Below are 16,893 nucleotides of genomic sequence, written 5' to 3' on the forward strand. Positions count from 1 at the left end.
TTACAGTAGAAGTAAAGCCCCATGAAGAAAAAACTCCATCTGGCCAAGGGAATAGAACCTCTGGCCTGGATGGAGATCTAACAGTCCAGTTGGGCAGGGGTCAGTCCCCTGGCCAAGGACTCCTAGGAAAGCAGAATCACCTTAAGATGTGCTAAAGACATACAGGCAATGATTTTTCCTTTAATGAGATACTGTACTGTTCCTTCCCAGAATTCCTCCTCCTCCAACACAGTCCCTACAGATCACCATGAGGTTCTGCTGGGTCTGCCCGCCTTTCTGAGGCTAGAGTCAGAAAGGCACAGCTTTTAACTTTTCCCTCCCTCTGTGATGCTGGCCAGAAGGAACCTAAGTATGCTTTTCCTGGTATTTGGGGCTTCTTTTCTCTTTTCTCTCAGGTCCCCTTTCCCACCATGTGGCTTGACTTCCATGCTGGTAAGCCAAGAGTATGGGTTTTTTTCTTCCTCTTCTTCCAGCCTCCTCTTCCTCCTCCAGGCCACTGCTGAGATGGACAGTTTATCTCCCCTGGAGTTTTTTTCTTTTAAACTCTAATAAAATTATCTTTGACCTTCCACTTTAGTTAATTCATTTATAAACGAGACTCCGAACCCCAAGAGGGACCACAGTTTCTGCTGTATCATCAGGAAAAACCGTTCCTCTTCCTCTGTAGTCAAAAGCACCTGTTTCTAGGTGGACAATGTTCCCCTTTGTGCCTTACACAGTTTGTTGGATACAGAATAACAGCTTACTCAAAGGGTCGAGCATCTAATCAATCTCTCTCTCTCTCTCTCTCTCTCTCTCTCTCTCTCTCTCTCTCTCTCTCTCTCTCCACCCCCTCTGGGGGCAGGTATTTGTTTCTTTGTTTTGAGATAGGAGCTGGCTTATATTGGATGATGACCGAAAACGTCTGACCTCCCCGGCTCCCACCTCCATCTGCAGACTGCTGAGGTTACAGGCTTGGGACAACACAATGTTTGGGGTTTTCTTTTCTTCCTTGGGGTGCTGGGGATGGAACCCAGGGGCTTTGGCAGATTGACAATCATTCTACCAATTAAGCCATGTCCTCAGTATTCATTATTTATGTATTTTTACAAAACCCAAGGATGACCAGCATGGAGTTGTTAAGTGTTATTCTCTATTTTGTGTACTTTACATAATTGATAAACTTCACACCTGTTGGGGTGTTCTGTGTAGCACGGGTCAGTTGAAGAAAAAAGGCACACCAAGATGGAATTTAAGGCCTGTGCAGTTCTGTGGGATTAAATATTAAATATGCTCTAATCCTATATTCACTATTTCTAGACATTGAAAAGGCAGAGCAGGCACACTGTGACTTTAAGATAACGAGTTAACAGAAAGGTAGAGAGTGGAGAGAAGTTTTAAGTACTGTGTAAGACTGTTTGCAGAGAGTGCTTCAAGCTGGGCTGCCAATGCGCTCTTCGGAGGACTGTGGTCGTGGTATCTTTTAGAGCCATATCCCCAAGATCAACTCCTGTACCACTATTCGGCCAGGGGTGAGCTCTCGAAGCTCTTCACATGCAAATCGTGGGGGCTTACAGGATTCAGGGGCGTTTCTGGAACAGGCTTAGTGCCAGCGACCACGCACGTCCTAGCGTCTTTCGATTAGGACTGGGAGGAGGAAACAGGCAAGTGGGCGTGCGAAAGGGGGTGCACCATAGCGGGGGTGGGGGGATCGTAAGATCCGGTTAGCCACCCTCAGGCTCCCTGGGAATTAGCCAAATCTTCGCTGTCTTCCGAGTGCCAGCCAGGATTCCGGCTGCTAGCTCGGGGTGGTTTCTGCGGCCCCATCCGCTAGGCTGAGCTGCGTTCCCCTTTTCCCTTTCCCCGCCTCCGTCCTCCCCGGGATCCGCCCAGAGGAGGAGGGGCTTCAATGAGTGGCAGTGGCTCGCGCTCCCTCTTAACTCACGTCTCCGTCCTCTCGAGGGTCCGCCCACGTGGAGGCGTGGCTTCAGGAAGGAACGGGGGTGGGGGGGCTGGAGAGTGCTCCGTCTTGTTCTTCTCCAGCCTCCAGGAGCCCCGCCCACGGGGGCGTGGCTCCAGCGAGGGGCGGTGGCCAAGGCGCTGACAGCAGCTCCCCGCCCCCGTGGCCCGCCACGTCCCGCACGTAGCGCCCGGGCCGCGGCACCGAGTGGCAGTCGGCTAGTGCCGGGGGCTCGGGTCCTCCGGCGGGGCTCGGTATGAGGCTGGCAAGGCTGCTCCAAGGCGGCCGGGGCGTCAGGCCGCGCTGCGCGGTCCCCAGTGCTAGCCGCAGTCTGGCCTCTGGCTCGGCTTCGGGCTCCGGGCCGGAGTCCGAGCGCGGCGTTCCGGGCCAGGTGGACTTCTACGCGCGCTTCTCGCCGTCGCCGCTCTCCATGAAGCAGTTCCTGGACTTCGGTGAGGGCGGCTGGGCCTTGTGCACGGGACCCCGTCCTCCCAGGCGCACCCCTCCTCCCTCTTGTCGCCTCCTCTGTGTCTGAGGTGCTTCCTTCCTCCCCGGAGGGTGCGGGCGCTGGCAGGCCAGGCACGTCACCGGGGCTTGAGGCCACAGTGTGCGAGCAAAACAAAGCAGGGGGCCCGCGGGCTGCAGCCTTCCGCGCACGTGCGCAGGTGCGCGCTCGGGACCCGGTGTCTTCCGGGGAGCCTCGCTCCGGTTCAAGGCCAGAGCGCACACTGCTTCAAGGGTGGCGTTCTGCAGAGGCGAGATCAGTGCCAGCCCTGCGATGATCATCCAGAGTGGCGTGATGGCAGGGAAACAAGTTACTACTGGCCCAGTTCTTTCCTCGGCAGTGTTTGCACCGAGAGCAAGTTCGTTTCATCAGTAGTCAGCCACAAGCACGTGTAAAGTGCATGATCTTGTCTGTGTGTAACAGATTGCAGAACTGCAGAGTTAGTCCTTTGACTTCTCATCAGGAGCAATGGGGGGGGGGGGGGGGGGGGGGGGCGGGATGCTTGATATAAATTCTAACATTGAAATCCAAAAGTTCTGGAGTAGAAAAAGTTATCTCTGTGTCATGTTGTCAGGTTATAAGATGGTTGGCTGGCCTAAGAGATTAAGTGGCGGCTGGATGCTTTATCTTAAAATTGTGGTTTGCAGTGGCAGGTGGTTTTCTTGTATTTCTTTTTTAAGGGAGGGAGTACGCAAGGCCTCGTTTTTTTTTGTTTTTGTTTTGTTTTGTTTTGTTTTGTTTTTTTGCTTTTTTGCTTTTTTTAAATGTCTGTGCTGTGGTGGTGCAATGATGTTCACCTTGTTCATGGATATACTGTTAAATTTTTGCAAGATGTTTTCCTTGTGCACGCATCTCGCCATAAGGAAACTCCTACGGTTGACAAGATAGCTTCTGCTAAGGTTTCATTTACAAGACTGAATTAGTTTCAAGTGGATCGCTGAAATAAGACTTTAGTTCCAGTGAAGTTGTTTGTCAAGGGATGGCATCATCAACTATTCTGCCAAATATCTGGATACAAGAGTGGAGAAGGGGGCAGGTGAATTTCCCAGGAATCAGACAATTGAGTAGGTTCTACTTGGTGGTTGCTAACATGGTGCTGGTGGTTTTGCCTCCTTTTGCCTGAAAACCTTGTCCGCACTGACTCTATTCTAGTGAATTGTATTTGTGTCCAGTCAATTTTGACATGCCTAGGTCAAAATTTACCCAGAGTCAGGGATCAGAATGTCTCAAGGCTAGCAGCAGTGAGGCATATAGAATGAATGGGCTTTTCTCACCTCTTCTCAGGTCCCCAGCCTTAGCAGACACATGCAGTTTATCTCAACCCTAAAATAGTAAGTGCAAAGTATAACAAAATACCTACGTTGTTGTACTGAACCATTGGAATAGCAGGAATTGGAAAGTCGTTCTGGAGTCAGGGTTACTTTGTAACCAGTTAGCTCAACCTTGCCTGGATCTGGCTTTGCTTTCCAGCCCCTTCCTCTCACTATGGTCAATCTACCATCTGGTCCTGCCAAGGGACTCCCTCCCCTTTCTCCTTGCTTCCTGGCTCCTGAAAGCTTGTGCCTTCTACTTACTGCCTTCTCCGCTGTTTGGTTTCAGGATCAGTAAATGCTTGTGAAAAGACCTCATTTATGTTTCTGCGACAAGAGCTGCCTGTTAGATTGGCAAATATCATGAAAGAAATAAGCCTCCTTCCAGACAATCTCCTCAGGACCCCGTCCGTACAATTGGTACAAAGTTGGTAAGAGTCCCTTCTTGTGTTTACAGTTTCAGTGGACTTGTGGACTTTGTTCAAGGTTAAAGAAACACTTTTATGCATGTATGAATGTATGTATGTATGTATGTAGGCAGGGTCTCTTATTTGTTTGTTTGTTTATTTATTGAGGCAGGGTTTCATATAGCTCTGCCTGGCCTGAAACTCTCTATGTAGACTAGGGTGGCCTCAAATTCAGAGAGGTCCACTTATCTCTGTTTTCCAAGTGTTGTAGATTAATATTTATCTGAGATAGGATCCCACTATGTAGTCCTGGATGGTCTGGAACTTTATGTAGACCAGGCTGGTCTCAAAAATCAAAAAGATCTGCTTGATGTTTTCCTTCAGGTGCTGGGATTAAAGGTTTGTACCACCATGCCCTTTATTTATTTATTTATTTATTTATTTATTTATTTATTTATTTATTTTTATGTAAATGTGTAAGTATAGATGTACCACACATGTGCAGGTGCCTGTGCAGGCCAGAAGAGGGTACAAGATCCCCAGGAACTACAGTTTTGAGCTGCCTACTATGTGTGGTGGGAACCCAGTCTGAGTCCTCTGCTAGAGTAGCAAGTGCTCCTAACTATTGGGCCACCTCTCTTGCCCTGCACATGCTCTTCAGTAGAATCTTAAGGCAATCCAGGCCCTCCTCTGTTCTGTGTATCTTGTCTTCTCAACACTGTACTTGATTAAAATTCCTTGGTTTTGAGAAAACCAATCAGGCCTGCACAGAAATACCATTACTAAGCTTAAGATTTATGCTACAGTCTCTGCTGGAGTGTTATATTCTAAAGAGAAAGGTATCTACCATTTACTGATGGCTGTATACTTACATACATTTCTTTTTATTCTTTTAACCATGCGTGGTAGGCGTGAGTCACTCCTTTTACTGGTGAGAAAGCTAAGACACTATACAGTCCTTTGTCTGGGTGTGAGCATGAACAGCAGTGGAGCCCTGGGTTTCAAACCTGGATTTGTCTGTTGCTGCTGTACCATGGTGTCTTCAGAATGATGACATGAATTCAGGGCTGCATGTATTTTATTATAAAGTGAGTTTATTTTGGTGAAGTACATCTTTTTCTAAATTATAAAGACTGGAGGATGGAGATGTAGGACAGTTGATAGAGTGATTGCTGGCATGCACTAAGTCCTGGCCTCGACCCCCAACACTACATAAACCAGAGGAAGTAGGGCACACTTGTGTTCCCAGCACTCTTGGGAAGTGGAAGCAGAAGGATCAGAGAGAGGTTCAGGGTCAAGTTTGGTTACACAGCAAGTTCTAGGCCAGACTCCTCTAAGTGAGATCCTGTTTCAAACAACAAAAATCACAAAAGTTACAACTCTTATTCTGCTTTTTAGTAACATCTGTATTAGTGAGTTCAGTGTGATGATGTAGTGTGTGCACTGACACTTTCTCCCTTTTAAAAATAAGTAGAAGTTACTGTATTATATAGGCACTACAATTTTCCCAAAATGATAATAAAAGGTTTTAAAATTTAAGTTTTTTTTTTTTATGTGTATGGGTGTTTTGCCTAGATGTACATTTGTGCACCGAAGGTGTGCCTGGTGCCTGTGGAGGCCAGAAGAGGGCGTCTGATCCCCTGGACCTGGAATTACAGGTGGTTGTGAGCTGCGATGGTAGTAGTGAAAACTGAACCCAGGTCCTTGGAAGAGCAGGAAGTTCTCTTGACCACTGAAACCATTTCTCTAGCCTGATAATAGAAGTTTTAAGGGTATATATTTTTTATGTGGCCACCTGTCTGAATCTTTTATTTATTTTGAGACAGTCTTCTTGTCTTCATCTCCCTAGTGCTGGCATTATAGGCATGTATCACCACAGCCTACTTGTTAATTTTAAAGTGTTATTAACTTTGTTTTAAATTATATTTTAAACATTCTGTGTGTGTGTGTGTGTGTGTGTGAGAGAGAGAGAGAGAGAGAGAGAGAGAGAGAGAGAGAACACATATGCACCAGTGAGAGCGAGAGTGAATGCGAACACACACACACACACACACACACACACACACACACACACACAAGCCCATGTGCTCAAATTCCTGTGGAGGTCAGAGAACAACTTGCAGGAGTCAGTTCTCTCTTCCCATGTGGGTCTCAGGTATCAAACTTTTTGTTAGGCTGGTGCCTTTAACCACTGAGCCATCTTCTGGTCCTTGGTCCTTGTTGTTGTTTTGGGACACTGCCCTGGGCAGCCTGGAGCTCACTGTACTGCTGTGAATGTCATTGGGTATGCTATGAATGTGTTGCTCTGATTGGTTAATAAATAAAGTGCTGATTGGCCAGTAGTCAGGCAGGAAGTATAGTATAGGTGAAGCAAGCAGAAAAGAGAATTTGGGGAAGAGGAAGGCTGAGTCAGGAGTTGCCAGCCAGACACAAAGGAAGTAAGGTGTGAAGGCAGAGCTGAGAAAAAGTACCAAGCCACTTGGTTAACCATAAATAAGAATTATGGGTTAATTTAAGTGTAAGATCTAGCTAGCAAGAAGCCTGAGCCATTAGGCCAAACAGTTTAAATTAATATAAGTGTCTGTGTGTTTATTTGGGTCTGAGAGGCTGCAGGCCCAGGTGGGACTGGAGAAAACTCCAGCCACAAATGGCACTCAACAGCTCAAGTTTCCACCTCTCAGAAAAGGGGAAGTGCTGAGGATGTCTTTCTGTATGCTGTGAATGTGTTGCTCTGATTGACTGATAAATAAAATGCTGATTGGCCAGTAACCAGGCAGGAAGTATAGTATAGGCAGGATAAGCAGAGAAGAGAATTCTGGGAAGTGGAAGGCTGAGTCAGGAGATGCTGCCAGCCACTGCCATGAGAAGCATGATGTAAAGATACCAGTAAGCCAATGAGCTACGTGGCAAGGTATAGATTTATAGAAATGGGTTAATTTAAGATATAAGAACTAGATAGCTAGAAGCCTGCCACGGCCACACAGTTTATAAGTAATATAAGTCTCTGTATGTTTACTTGGGTCTGAGCGGCTGCAGGAGCCGGGTGGACAAAAAAAAAAAAAAAAACTTTAGGGTTGGGGATTTAGCTCAGTGGTAGAGAGCTTGCCTAGCAAGAGAAAGGCCCTGGGTTTGGTCCTCAGCTCTGGCAAAAACAAAAACAAAAATAAAAACACCAAAAAACTTTAGTTACACTGTACAGACCAGGCTGACATTGAACTTGCAGAGATTCTCTTGCCTCTACCTCCTTGGAACAGGGATTACAGGTGTATGCTACCGTGTCCAACTAAAAGCCAATTTCTGTTGTTTTTTTTGAGTCAGGGTCACTGTGTATTATTAGCTAGCCTGAAACTCACTATGTAGACCAGGCTGACCTTGAACTCACAGAGGTCCCTCCTGCCTCTGTCTCCCCAGTGCTGGCATTAGAATCATGAGCTGCCATGCCAGGGGGAAAATATTAAGCAAAATTTTTGTTTGTATGAATGGCCAGAGTCAAGTATTAATTGGGGAAAAAAAAGTAACTGCCAAACATTTCCCAATTATGATCGATGGAGATGCTACTTTTCTATTTGTAGATATTATAGTTCTATTCTCAGTACCTACACTGGGGGGTTCCCAATCACTTATAACTCCAGCTGCAAGGGATCCAACACCTTCTTCTGGACTCTGAGGACCTTTGCACCCACATGTGTACATACTTTCCAACATACGTACACATAATTAAAAATAAGTCATTATCAAAAGGAGATAAACAAGGGCCTGGGAAATTGGCTTCAAAGTGTTCACTGCTCTTCCAGAGGGCCAAGGTCAGACCATGCATAACAGCCTGTAACTCCAGCTCTGGGGATTTGTCAAACTTTTGTGGCCTCTGAAGGAACACACACACACACGCACACACACACACACACACACACACACACACACACACACACACAGGAAATAAATAGTAATAAGCAGAAGAATGACTGCTTCGTGTCGGTCCCCAGAGGTTGGCTAGCTCATGTAGTTAAGGGAGAAAAGTAGTTTAGAGGGTATTTTTGGGATACACAGGAGAAAATTTAATCTTCTGAGGAAGCCTTTCCCATTCCTTACAGTTTTTCATGAAAACTAGCTTACTTTTGAAATTTGGTTTTGCCTCACAAGGGGGAGAGATTTAAATTCCTCCTAAAGACAAGGCTTTCTCTTGCCAACGCAGAGACATTTGAGGGCTACAGCAGGGTGGTAGTTATGAGAACCACTGGGCTTTTGACTGCAGCAAGGCCACTGTCAGACTGGCTCAGGGATTTCCAGATGTCGAAGGTCCCTTCCTTGTCCCATCCTCGCAAAGTTGGGGCAGTGTGAAATGCTTCCAGGCACACCGTGCGGGATTCACACTGTAAACATACCCAAATGGTTGTGCAGGTATTTTCAGCCCTGGCCCTGTGGTGCCTTTATTATGGCCTTTCTCATTTTGTCTTGAATGGTTGGGTAAATTAAAAATTTACATCTTAATGGTTTTTGTGTTTTGTTTATGGTAGATTGTAGGCTTTCGGTAAGTACTTTTTGACTGGATCTAAACATTTACAACTAAAGTTTTAAAACACAAACACTTACACTTAAGTTAGATTCTTAGAGCAAGGTGTACCCCTCATATTGCTGTGACTAAGACAAACATTTACCCATGATCACAGTTAGGAGTGACAGTTCAGTTCTCATGATGTGGTATTTATAATCTAATATGCAGTGGGATATGAAAGATTAAAGAACTTGTAGGGTTTAGAATGTAAATCTTAAACTCTTAACACAAATCTGACCTACTGACCTGTGCTTATGTGTGTGTTGAGGGGCATATACTGGGCAAATGCTTTACCACCAAACTCCACCCTCCAGTCCTTATCTGTTTGTAGTTGGATTTTTTTTGGGCCACCAGCTCACAACAACACAGAGACTTAGTAATTATGAAAGCTTGGCCTTAGCTTAGGCTTGTTTTCAGCCAGCTATTAGAACTTAAATTAACCCGTTTCTATTGACCTACATCCTGCCATGTAGTGTTACCTTTTCTCCATACTGTACATCCTGTTCTCCCGCTGTCTCCTTTGAATCTGCACGCCTAGGCTCCTCCTCCCAGTCTCTGTTTCTGCCTTGAAGTCCCGCCTACTCTCTCCTGCCTAGCCATTGGCCATTTAGCTCTTTGTTAAACCAATCAGAAGACGCCTTAGGCAGAGACACATCTTTATATTATAAACAAATATTCACTAACATCTGCTTTTTAGTTTTTGTTTTTGAGACAGGGTCTCACTATTTAGATCTGTCTGTCCTGGAACTTGCTGTGTAGACCAGGCTGGCTTTGAACTCACAGAGATCTATTTGCTTCCCAAGTGCAAAAGGCTACCACACCTGGCCCTTATCTGTGATTTTAATGATAAAAATATGTGTGCACTCACCCCCCCTTTTTTTGTAAAGAGTTTGTGTGTGTGTGTGTGTGTGTGTCTGTCTGTCTGTCTACATGGTTGTATGCAGTGTGTGGATGCCCACAGAGAACAGGAGAGGGAATTGGGTCACCTGGAACTGGTGTCACAGTGGTTGTGAGCTCCCCTCTGTGGGTGCTGGGAACTGAACTTAATGTCTGAAGGAGTAGAAAGTGTTCTTAACCACTGAGCCATCTCTCCAGCCTGAAATATATACTTTTTACCATGTACCTAGAACTTTGTTTAAATGCTAATGGGGGTAAAAATCCTATTTTAGGACTGGTATGTAGCTCAGCTAATAGTGCACAAAGCCCAGATTTGATTCCCCGTACCACCTGAAGCAGGGCTTGGTGGTGTATGCCTGGCAAGCATTTTACCCTGTCTCAAAAAACAACAACTACAAAAGAGAGAGAGAGAGAGAGAGAGAGAGAGAGAGAGAGAGAGAGAGAGAAAGAGAAGAAAAAACCAGCAATCCTACTTCAACCATAATTTATAGGAGTATTCTAAATTTAAAATTATAAAATATTAGAAATACCCTTTTTGCTAATTTCATAGAGTGAATAAACTCAGCTCTCTGATTTGTGTTTTAGGTATATCCAGAGTCTTCAGGAGCTGCTTGATTTTAAGGACAAAAGTGCTGAAGATGCTAAAACTATTTATGAGTAAGTATAATTGGATGATCCTCTTCTGAATACAGGTTTTATATGTGTATATATTTTGGTTTTTTAATTTTTATCTTTTTGGTTTTTCAAGACAGGGTTTCTCCGTGCAGCCCTTGCTGTTCTGGAATTTGCTCTGTAGACCAGGCTAGCCTTGAACTCACAGATCTACTTGTTTTTGCCCAGGTTTTATACCCTTTAAATGCTATTTAAAGTGTTGGTATGGTTAGCTCAATTTGCCATTGGCCCACTTTAAGGAAACTGATTAATATTGAGGCTTTGTTTTTGTTTGTTTGTTTGTTTTGGGTTTTTTGAGACAGGCTTTCTCTGTGTAGTTTTGGTGACTGTCCTGGATCTCACTCTGTAGACCAGGCTGGGCTCGAACTTACAGAGATCCGCCTGGCTCTGCCTCCCGTGTGCTGGGATTAAAGGCTATAAAAAGCAAGGCTTCTTTTATAGCATAGTTACTGATCCATTTATAGCAGCCCACATAGGTACAGAAGAAAAGAAGACAGTATAGACGACAGAGCTGGCCTGGATGTAAAACACACTCCATATCCCTTTTACAGTAAGAAGAGGCAATTCAAATGTGATGATCAGTGAAAGTCTAGATGTGACCTGCATGTCACCTGTCTGTTAATCTGAGGAGGGCATGCCAGTTCCAAAGGGACAGCCATCTCTGCTCCCACTGCTCATTGATGTGTGCAGATGCTACCCGGATAATTGGAAATTTTCTGTTTTTGAAGAAAAGCTTACAAGTCTGTGTTTTCCATGTAAGATCTCTAATTTTGAAACATGACAACTGCTTATGCTTCTTTTGTTATCTAGAAGGGCTATTAACAAACAGCTCTGGGTTTCTGTGGTTTGTGGTTTATAAGATAATGTAACTCCTGTGCTCACCTTCATAGCCCACACACCAGAGTTGATAAACCCAGCTAGTTACTTGGCAGTGATCTGCTTCTAATGAATGTTATTAGAGTGTAAAGACCATTGTCCTCAAGAGTATGTCGTACTTTATTTTTGGACCATCTTTTAAAAGGATGGCACTACTGCAGTTTTCAAACGTGGTTTTGGTTTGAAAGTAATATTCAGCAGAAGATCACTCTCTAGGTGAGTGACATCATTTTGTGTTTAAAACAACTCTACTACTGAGATATCGTATTTATGTACAAATAGGGTTGTGGCTTGGGGTCTTGTAGCTGGTAAATGGTGGGACTAGGAACAAAGCAAAAGGTAAATGATAGAATGCTACTGTAGAACCTTTTGAAAACATCCATCATTTATATTCTTGTTTATGGTGGGAGAGTGGAGGTTTTGAGTCAGGGTTTTCCTGTGTTGCAGTCCTGCCTGTCCTGGAACTCACTCTAAGACCAGCTGGCCTCAAACTCACAGAGATCTACCAGCCTCTGCCTCCTGAGTGCTGGGATTAAAGGTGTGCGCCACCACCACCTGGCCTATATTCTTTTAAAATTACGTTTGTGTGTGCATGTTCATGCACAGGCAGGTTCCTCTGCATGTGCGTGGAGGCCAGAGGACAACCTCAGGTGTCAACATCTAGAATGCTTGCCATCTGCCTATTTTGAAATGGGGTCTTGTAGTGGGTACCTGTTCCACCTATGACCTTGAGGTACCAGCCCCTAGGGTGTGGCCTCAGAGCTAGCTTAAGACCTGAGGGTCAGGTATGCAGGCCCTTCTCTTCTCTCCCTCATGGGCTTGGATGGTGGGGACTGACTGTGGATCGGCCTTCTAGGACTCTGCAATGGATTTGCCTTATCCTATTTAGTGAGTTGTTCTCAATATAATATTTTTAATAAATAGTTCCTTTATCAGTAATCTGTGTATTGTCTGCAGTATCTGGCACCCACTGTGGCTTAGTGAGTCAATTAGGCTACTTTGGTTGGCCAGTGAACTCCAGGAATCCTATCTTTTTCTCCAGGACTGGGATTACAGATGTGTGGTACCATGCTTGGCATTTTACATGAGTGTGTATGGATTGGACTCAGGTCATTATGCTTGTGCAACAAGCACTTTATCAGCTGAGCTGTCTCCCCAGACCAGCTTTTGTATGCTGAGACAGGCTTTCTTGGAAATCATTGTGTAGTTTAGCCTGGCTTCTAGTCCAACCTCGCTTCTAGTCCACAGTGATTTGCCTGCTTCAGTCTCTGCTTGGGATTGCAGCCGAATTGCTATGTAGGCAGTTTCCCTGTCTTGCAGCCACTCTCAAATAATCACTCAGAGGCTTAATATTAATTACAAATGCTCAGCCAATAGCTCAGGCTTATTACTAATTAGCTCCTACTTTTCAAGTTAACCCATATTCCTTATTTATGCTCTGCCACATGGCAGTACCTTTATTAGTATGATGGGTTCATCTCCTGCTCCCTCTGTGTCTGGCTGGCATTTCCTCTGACTCTACCCTTCCTCATCCCCTCATTCTCAGTTTGGCTTTCCTGCCTAACTTTATTCAGCTTGTTTATTAAACCAATCATAGTGAAATATATTCACACAGTGTACAGAGGATTATTCCATAGCATTTCCTTTTTTTTTTTTCCTATCAAGTAAGAATTACAATATCCAGTCTGTTTGTATTTAGCAAAATTTATCCATCCTATTTTGGTGAGTCTGAAGTTTTATATCTAATTTACCCTTTCATCATAACTAAGAAAAATTAAAACTATGACTATCTAGTCTTCAACTCCATCAAAGACTCCAGAAGGATGAAATGTTACCTAATGACAGGGACATCAGGCTGCCTGGACAGTCACCCAAAGTTCCTCTGCAATGCTGGGGCATCCATCTTCAGCCTACAGGCCTAGCATATCTGACAGAAATTTTGGGAAGCAGGGAAATTTGAAGGACTGTCCAACCTTGTCTTGGCAAAATTTGGCAGTCACCTTTCTCATGTGCTGCAGGTCCAGTTTGGACAGTAACTGTCAGCAATTGAGGCAAGGGCAGTTTCTTTGTCCATGTGGCTAGCTTTTGCCATTAAAAAAAAACAAAAACAATCCAAACTCCATATGGAGTCTACCTGAAATATTTTTTGTATACTTAGAAAACCTAACTAACATGGCGATAAGTTTGACTATTATAGATGACTATTAATCTGTATTTCTTAATTATATATTACATTTTAATTGAGCTGCATAAATGCAATACCTTAAACAAGAGTAGAAATATACATACAGTGTAACAAAATTAACTTTAAATTTGTATCAATAAACTAAAATCCATACCAATGTAAAATATTTTGAGATTAACTATTGTTTTTTGGATTAAAATAGAGTCAATGATCTACCCTTTTCCCCCATCATATTAATCTACCCTTTGCCCCATCATTTCTACATCATATCCCTCTTTCTTCTTTTAGAAAGCAATTGACTATGACCAATAACAATTTCTAACCAACACCCCTTAAATGAAAAAAAAATATTTATAACCAATATTTTTGGAACGTGAACATAGTTTTCTAGACTACTTCCTGTTGATTGGTGGGTGCTGGTAATCTCTGAGGGACCCTGAGAAAAGTCAGGATAATTGTTAAGTCTTGGCTCGAGTATTCCCTGAACCTGGGTCATCTCAGTTGGCATCCTTGAAGCTGTTTTGGATGCTGGATCACTTGGACTGTTTGATTGGTGTTTGGTGCCCTTGTTCTGAAAATAAATTTTTAGAGGTAACATACCTATCTGTATTAATACAAATATAAACTGTGTTATTCACAAGTCAGCCAAAGAGATATTTGTTATGTATTTGAGCAGGTAAAATATACATCACATGTCTTGTAGTTACTTTAGGTTTATTTTCCCATGTCTATAGTCAGGATTTCAGGGGGTCTTCCTCGGTCAAACCTGATTTTCCTTAATCTGGAATGAATCCATAGCCTCTCATTTCCTCTCCCCAAAGGGACATACCTTTTGACTTAAATTTTGGAGTCAAGATGTTTTTAAAATATATAGGTTGGTTTAATTTAGTAGCTTTCACAATCAAATGTCTCTCAGGGGGCTGGCGAGACGGCTCAGAGGTTAAGAGCACTGACTGCTCTTCCAGAGGTCCTGAGTTCAATTCCCAGTAACCACATGGTGGCTCACAACCATCTGTAACGAGATCTGGTGCCCTCTTCTGACATGCAGGCAGAACACTGTATACGTAATAACTAATTCTTAAAAAAAAAAGAACATGCTTTATAAAAAAAAAAAAAAAAAAGTCTCTCAGCAGTTATCATTCCCCCCTTAACAGTCAAAAAGTCCAAAGACAACACGATAAAATATAGAGTGCAGATTCTTTGTGTATTTCCCATCTTTATGTGGCTTATCATATTTTTTTACTCTATTCCCTTTTTGAGAATTTTATTATTTTTAAATATTTTTTTTTTAATCTATGACTGTTTCTACCCCTTCTCTTTTCTCAAGCCTTCACACATTTTTTTGAACACACTGTGACCCATTCAGAGGCCTTTCTGTCTGAATCTGTCCTTACTGTGTATCTCTAACCCTTTTCTGTGTGCGTGAGCAAAACCCCTAAAGCTGCCATGCAGTGCACGGCTGGGAGACACCTCTTCGTGCCGTGGCCTGTGTGAGACTGTGGGCATGGGCTGTACTGCAGGTCAAGCTCAAATGCCACAGCCGGGGTGAGTCTCTAACGTGGCCCACTTGGCTCTGTCTTTGTATCTAGAACCCTTTTTCTTTTTAAAGCTTTCTCAGGCTTTGTGTGGATGTACGTGCACCACATTGGAGTGTCATATGTAAACAGTGCTTTTTGTCCTGACTGCCTGGTCCAAAATAAACACACAAAAACTTGTATTAATTACAAAATGTGCTATACCCTGCTCAACAGTTTTTGTTTTAAAGAGAAACAAACAAGGAGGGGATTATAATAATTTCCAGTTGTTTGTTGGTTTTGAGGAATTTTTTAAAATTATGATTTGTTTTAATAGCTTGCTTTTGAAGTTTGTTATCAACTAAGAATTCCAAGTGTTTTAAGCAGTGAGAAAATCATTGGAGTAAGTTAAATAGTACTCAAGCTGATGCCTTGGGAAAGCACTCATTTGGAAGTGTGAATCCTAATGGCTAGGTTATGAGATTGGTTTTGTTACATCACAATTAAGACTTCCGTCTTTTATCTTATTCCCTAAATTGACAGAAATAAGAAGACAGTATGATTTGAAAAATCTTTTAATTCAACAATTTTCTTTTTCTCGTCCTCATCCACTTTGTAAATTCAGGGTGGTTGAAATCAGAGTTTTTTTTTTCTCTTTTCTGTCCCTAATGGTTTCTTCTCTCTTTGAACTCTAGGGAAGAGATGCACAGCTGATTCTTTTGGCTTTCTCATCTTGACTCACTGTGGAGTGTTTCCCTAGAAGCAAGGGCCGTTTTGTTGGCAGTGTGTCTCTGGAATGCTGTCCTCTTTAGTGAGCCTCAGATGCTTAGATAACAATGGATAAGGGAAACTCTTAAACTGTTCACAGTAGTGTGACAGCCGTATGGGTTTTATATTTGGAGATCCTTGTACCTTGTAGATCTGGTGTATTTTATGACCTGAAATGTGTTATGCAAACGTGGGAAAGCCTTCACTGACGCTCCTTTCTCTGAACTAGTTTTTTTTCGGTATCTACAACTTGTATCTTAAAGTCACTTGTCAAAATATTTGGATGTTTTGACAGAGAGGTTTGTTTAGCTTCACAGACACAGTGATAAGGATCAGAAACCGGCACAATGATGTCATTCCAACCATGGCCCAGGGTGTGACCGAATACAAGGAGAGCTTCGGGGTGGATCCTGTCACCAGTCAAAACGTCCAGTACTTTTTGGACCGATTCTACATGAGTCGCATTTCAATTAGAATGTTACTCAACCAGCACTGTAAGTGTCCCAGAGCTGAAAGTAGTAGTTAGTTGATGTGTGTATTAGAAAATGTCCCTGTAAAGTGAACATTACTGCTGTACAAAGAAGGCATTTTATTGACTTTAAAATGTCATCTTTACGCTTAAGGAAAGTATTTGTTCTACTGTTTGGTACCATTTAGAGCAACATCATTTAGCTCTGGAAAGGGGTGTTAGGTAAAGGCACTTCATCTGGCTTTTCACTTTTGATAGCTTTATTGTTTGGTGGAAAAGGAAGCCCATCTCACCGAAAACACATCGGAAGCATAAATCCAAACTGCGATGTAGTCGAAGTTATTAAAGGTAAGTGCTTCGTCCTTTCTAGAAGGACACGGACACCCCCAAGTGCTGAGTGCTGTTCCTTCTCTTGTAACTATTGCTTATGTCACAAGAGAAAGATGTTAGGAACAAACGTTAGGTTTGGAAAGCACTTCATGACGTGAATTGTGCAGTACGTGAGGTAAACGCCCTCCTGATAGAGTCCTCTGTTAGTAAGTAAAGTTTGGTGATATGACTAAGTGTATTTAATCTGTTTTGCTTCAGAAATTTAAATCTTTCCCCCATTCCCCCTACAAAAAGGGCCACCGAAATGGCTCAGTGTATAGACACATGTAGCCAAGCTTTAAAGCCTGAATTTGATCCCCAGAACATCCTACTTGTAAGGAGAGCACTGACTCCCAAAAGTTGCCCCTCTGACCTCCTTGACATACACATGCCCACAGATGTACACACATACAAGAAAATCAGTGTCATA

General features: G+C 43.3%; 1 protein-coding gene across 2 annotated transcripts in view; it reads left to right on the forward strand.

Annotated features, from left to right (window-relative positions):
* Nucleotides 1-2,045: 2,045 nt before the first annotated feature.
* Nucleotides 2,046-16,893, forward strand: part of Pdk1 (pyruvate dehydrogenase kinase 1) — a 34,310-nt gene continuing 19,462 nt past the window's right edge. For both annotated transcript variants that reach the window (XM_036184160.1, XM_036184161.1), the window contains exons 1-5: nt 2,046-2,391; nt 4,044-4,185; nt 10,196-10,267; nt 15,935-16,119; nt 16,353-16,442. In XM_036184160.1, coding sequence (XP_036040053.1) covers nt 2,196-2,391; nt 4,044-4,185; nt 10,196-10,267; nt 15,935-16,119; nt 16,353-16,442 — 685 coding nt within the window. In that variant the 5' untranslated portion in view covers nt 2,046-2,195. The remainder of the gene's footprint in view (nt 2,392-4,043; nt 4,186-10,195; nt 10,268-15,934; nt 16,120-16,352; nt 16,443-16,893) is intronic.

The sequence above is a fragment of the Onychomys torridus genome, chromosome 4 (assembly GCF_903995425.1).
Source record: "Onychomys torridus chromosome 4, mOncTor1.1, whole genome shotgun sequence".
In the NCBI taxonomy this organism is placed as follows: domain Eukaryota; kingdom Metazoa; phylum Chordata; class Mammalia; order Rodentia; family Cricetidae; genus Onychomys; species Onychomys torridus.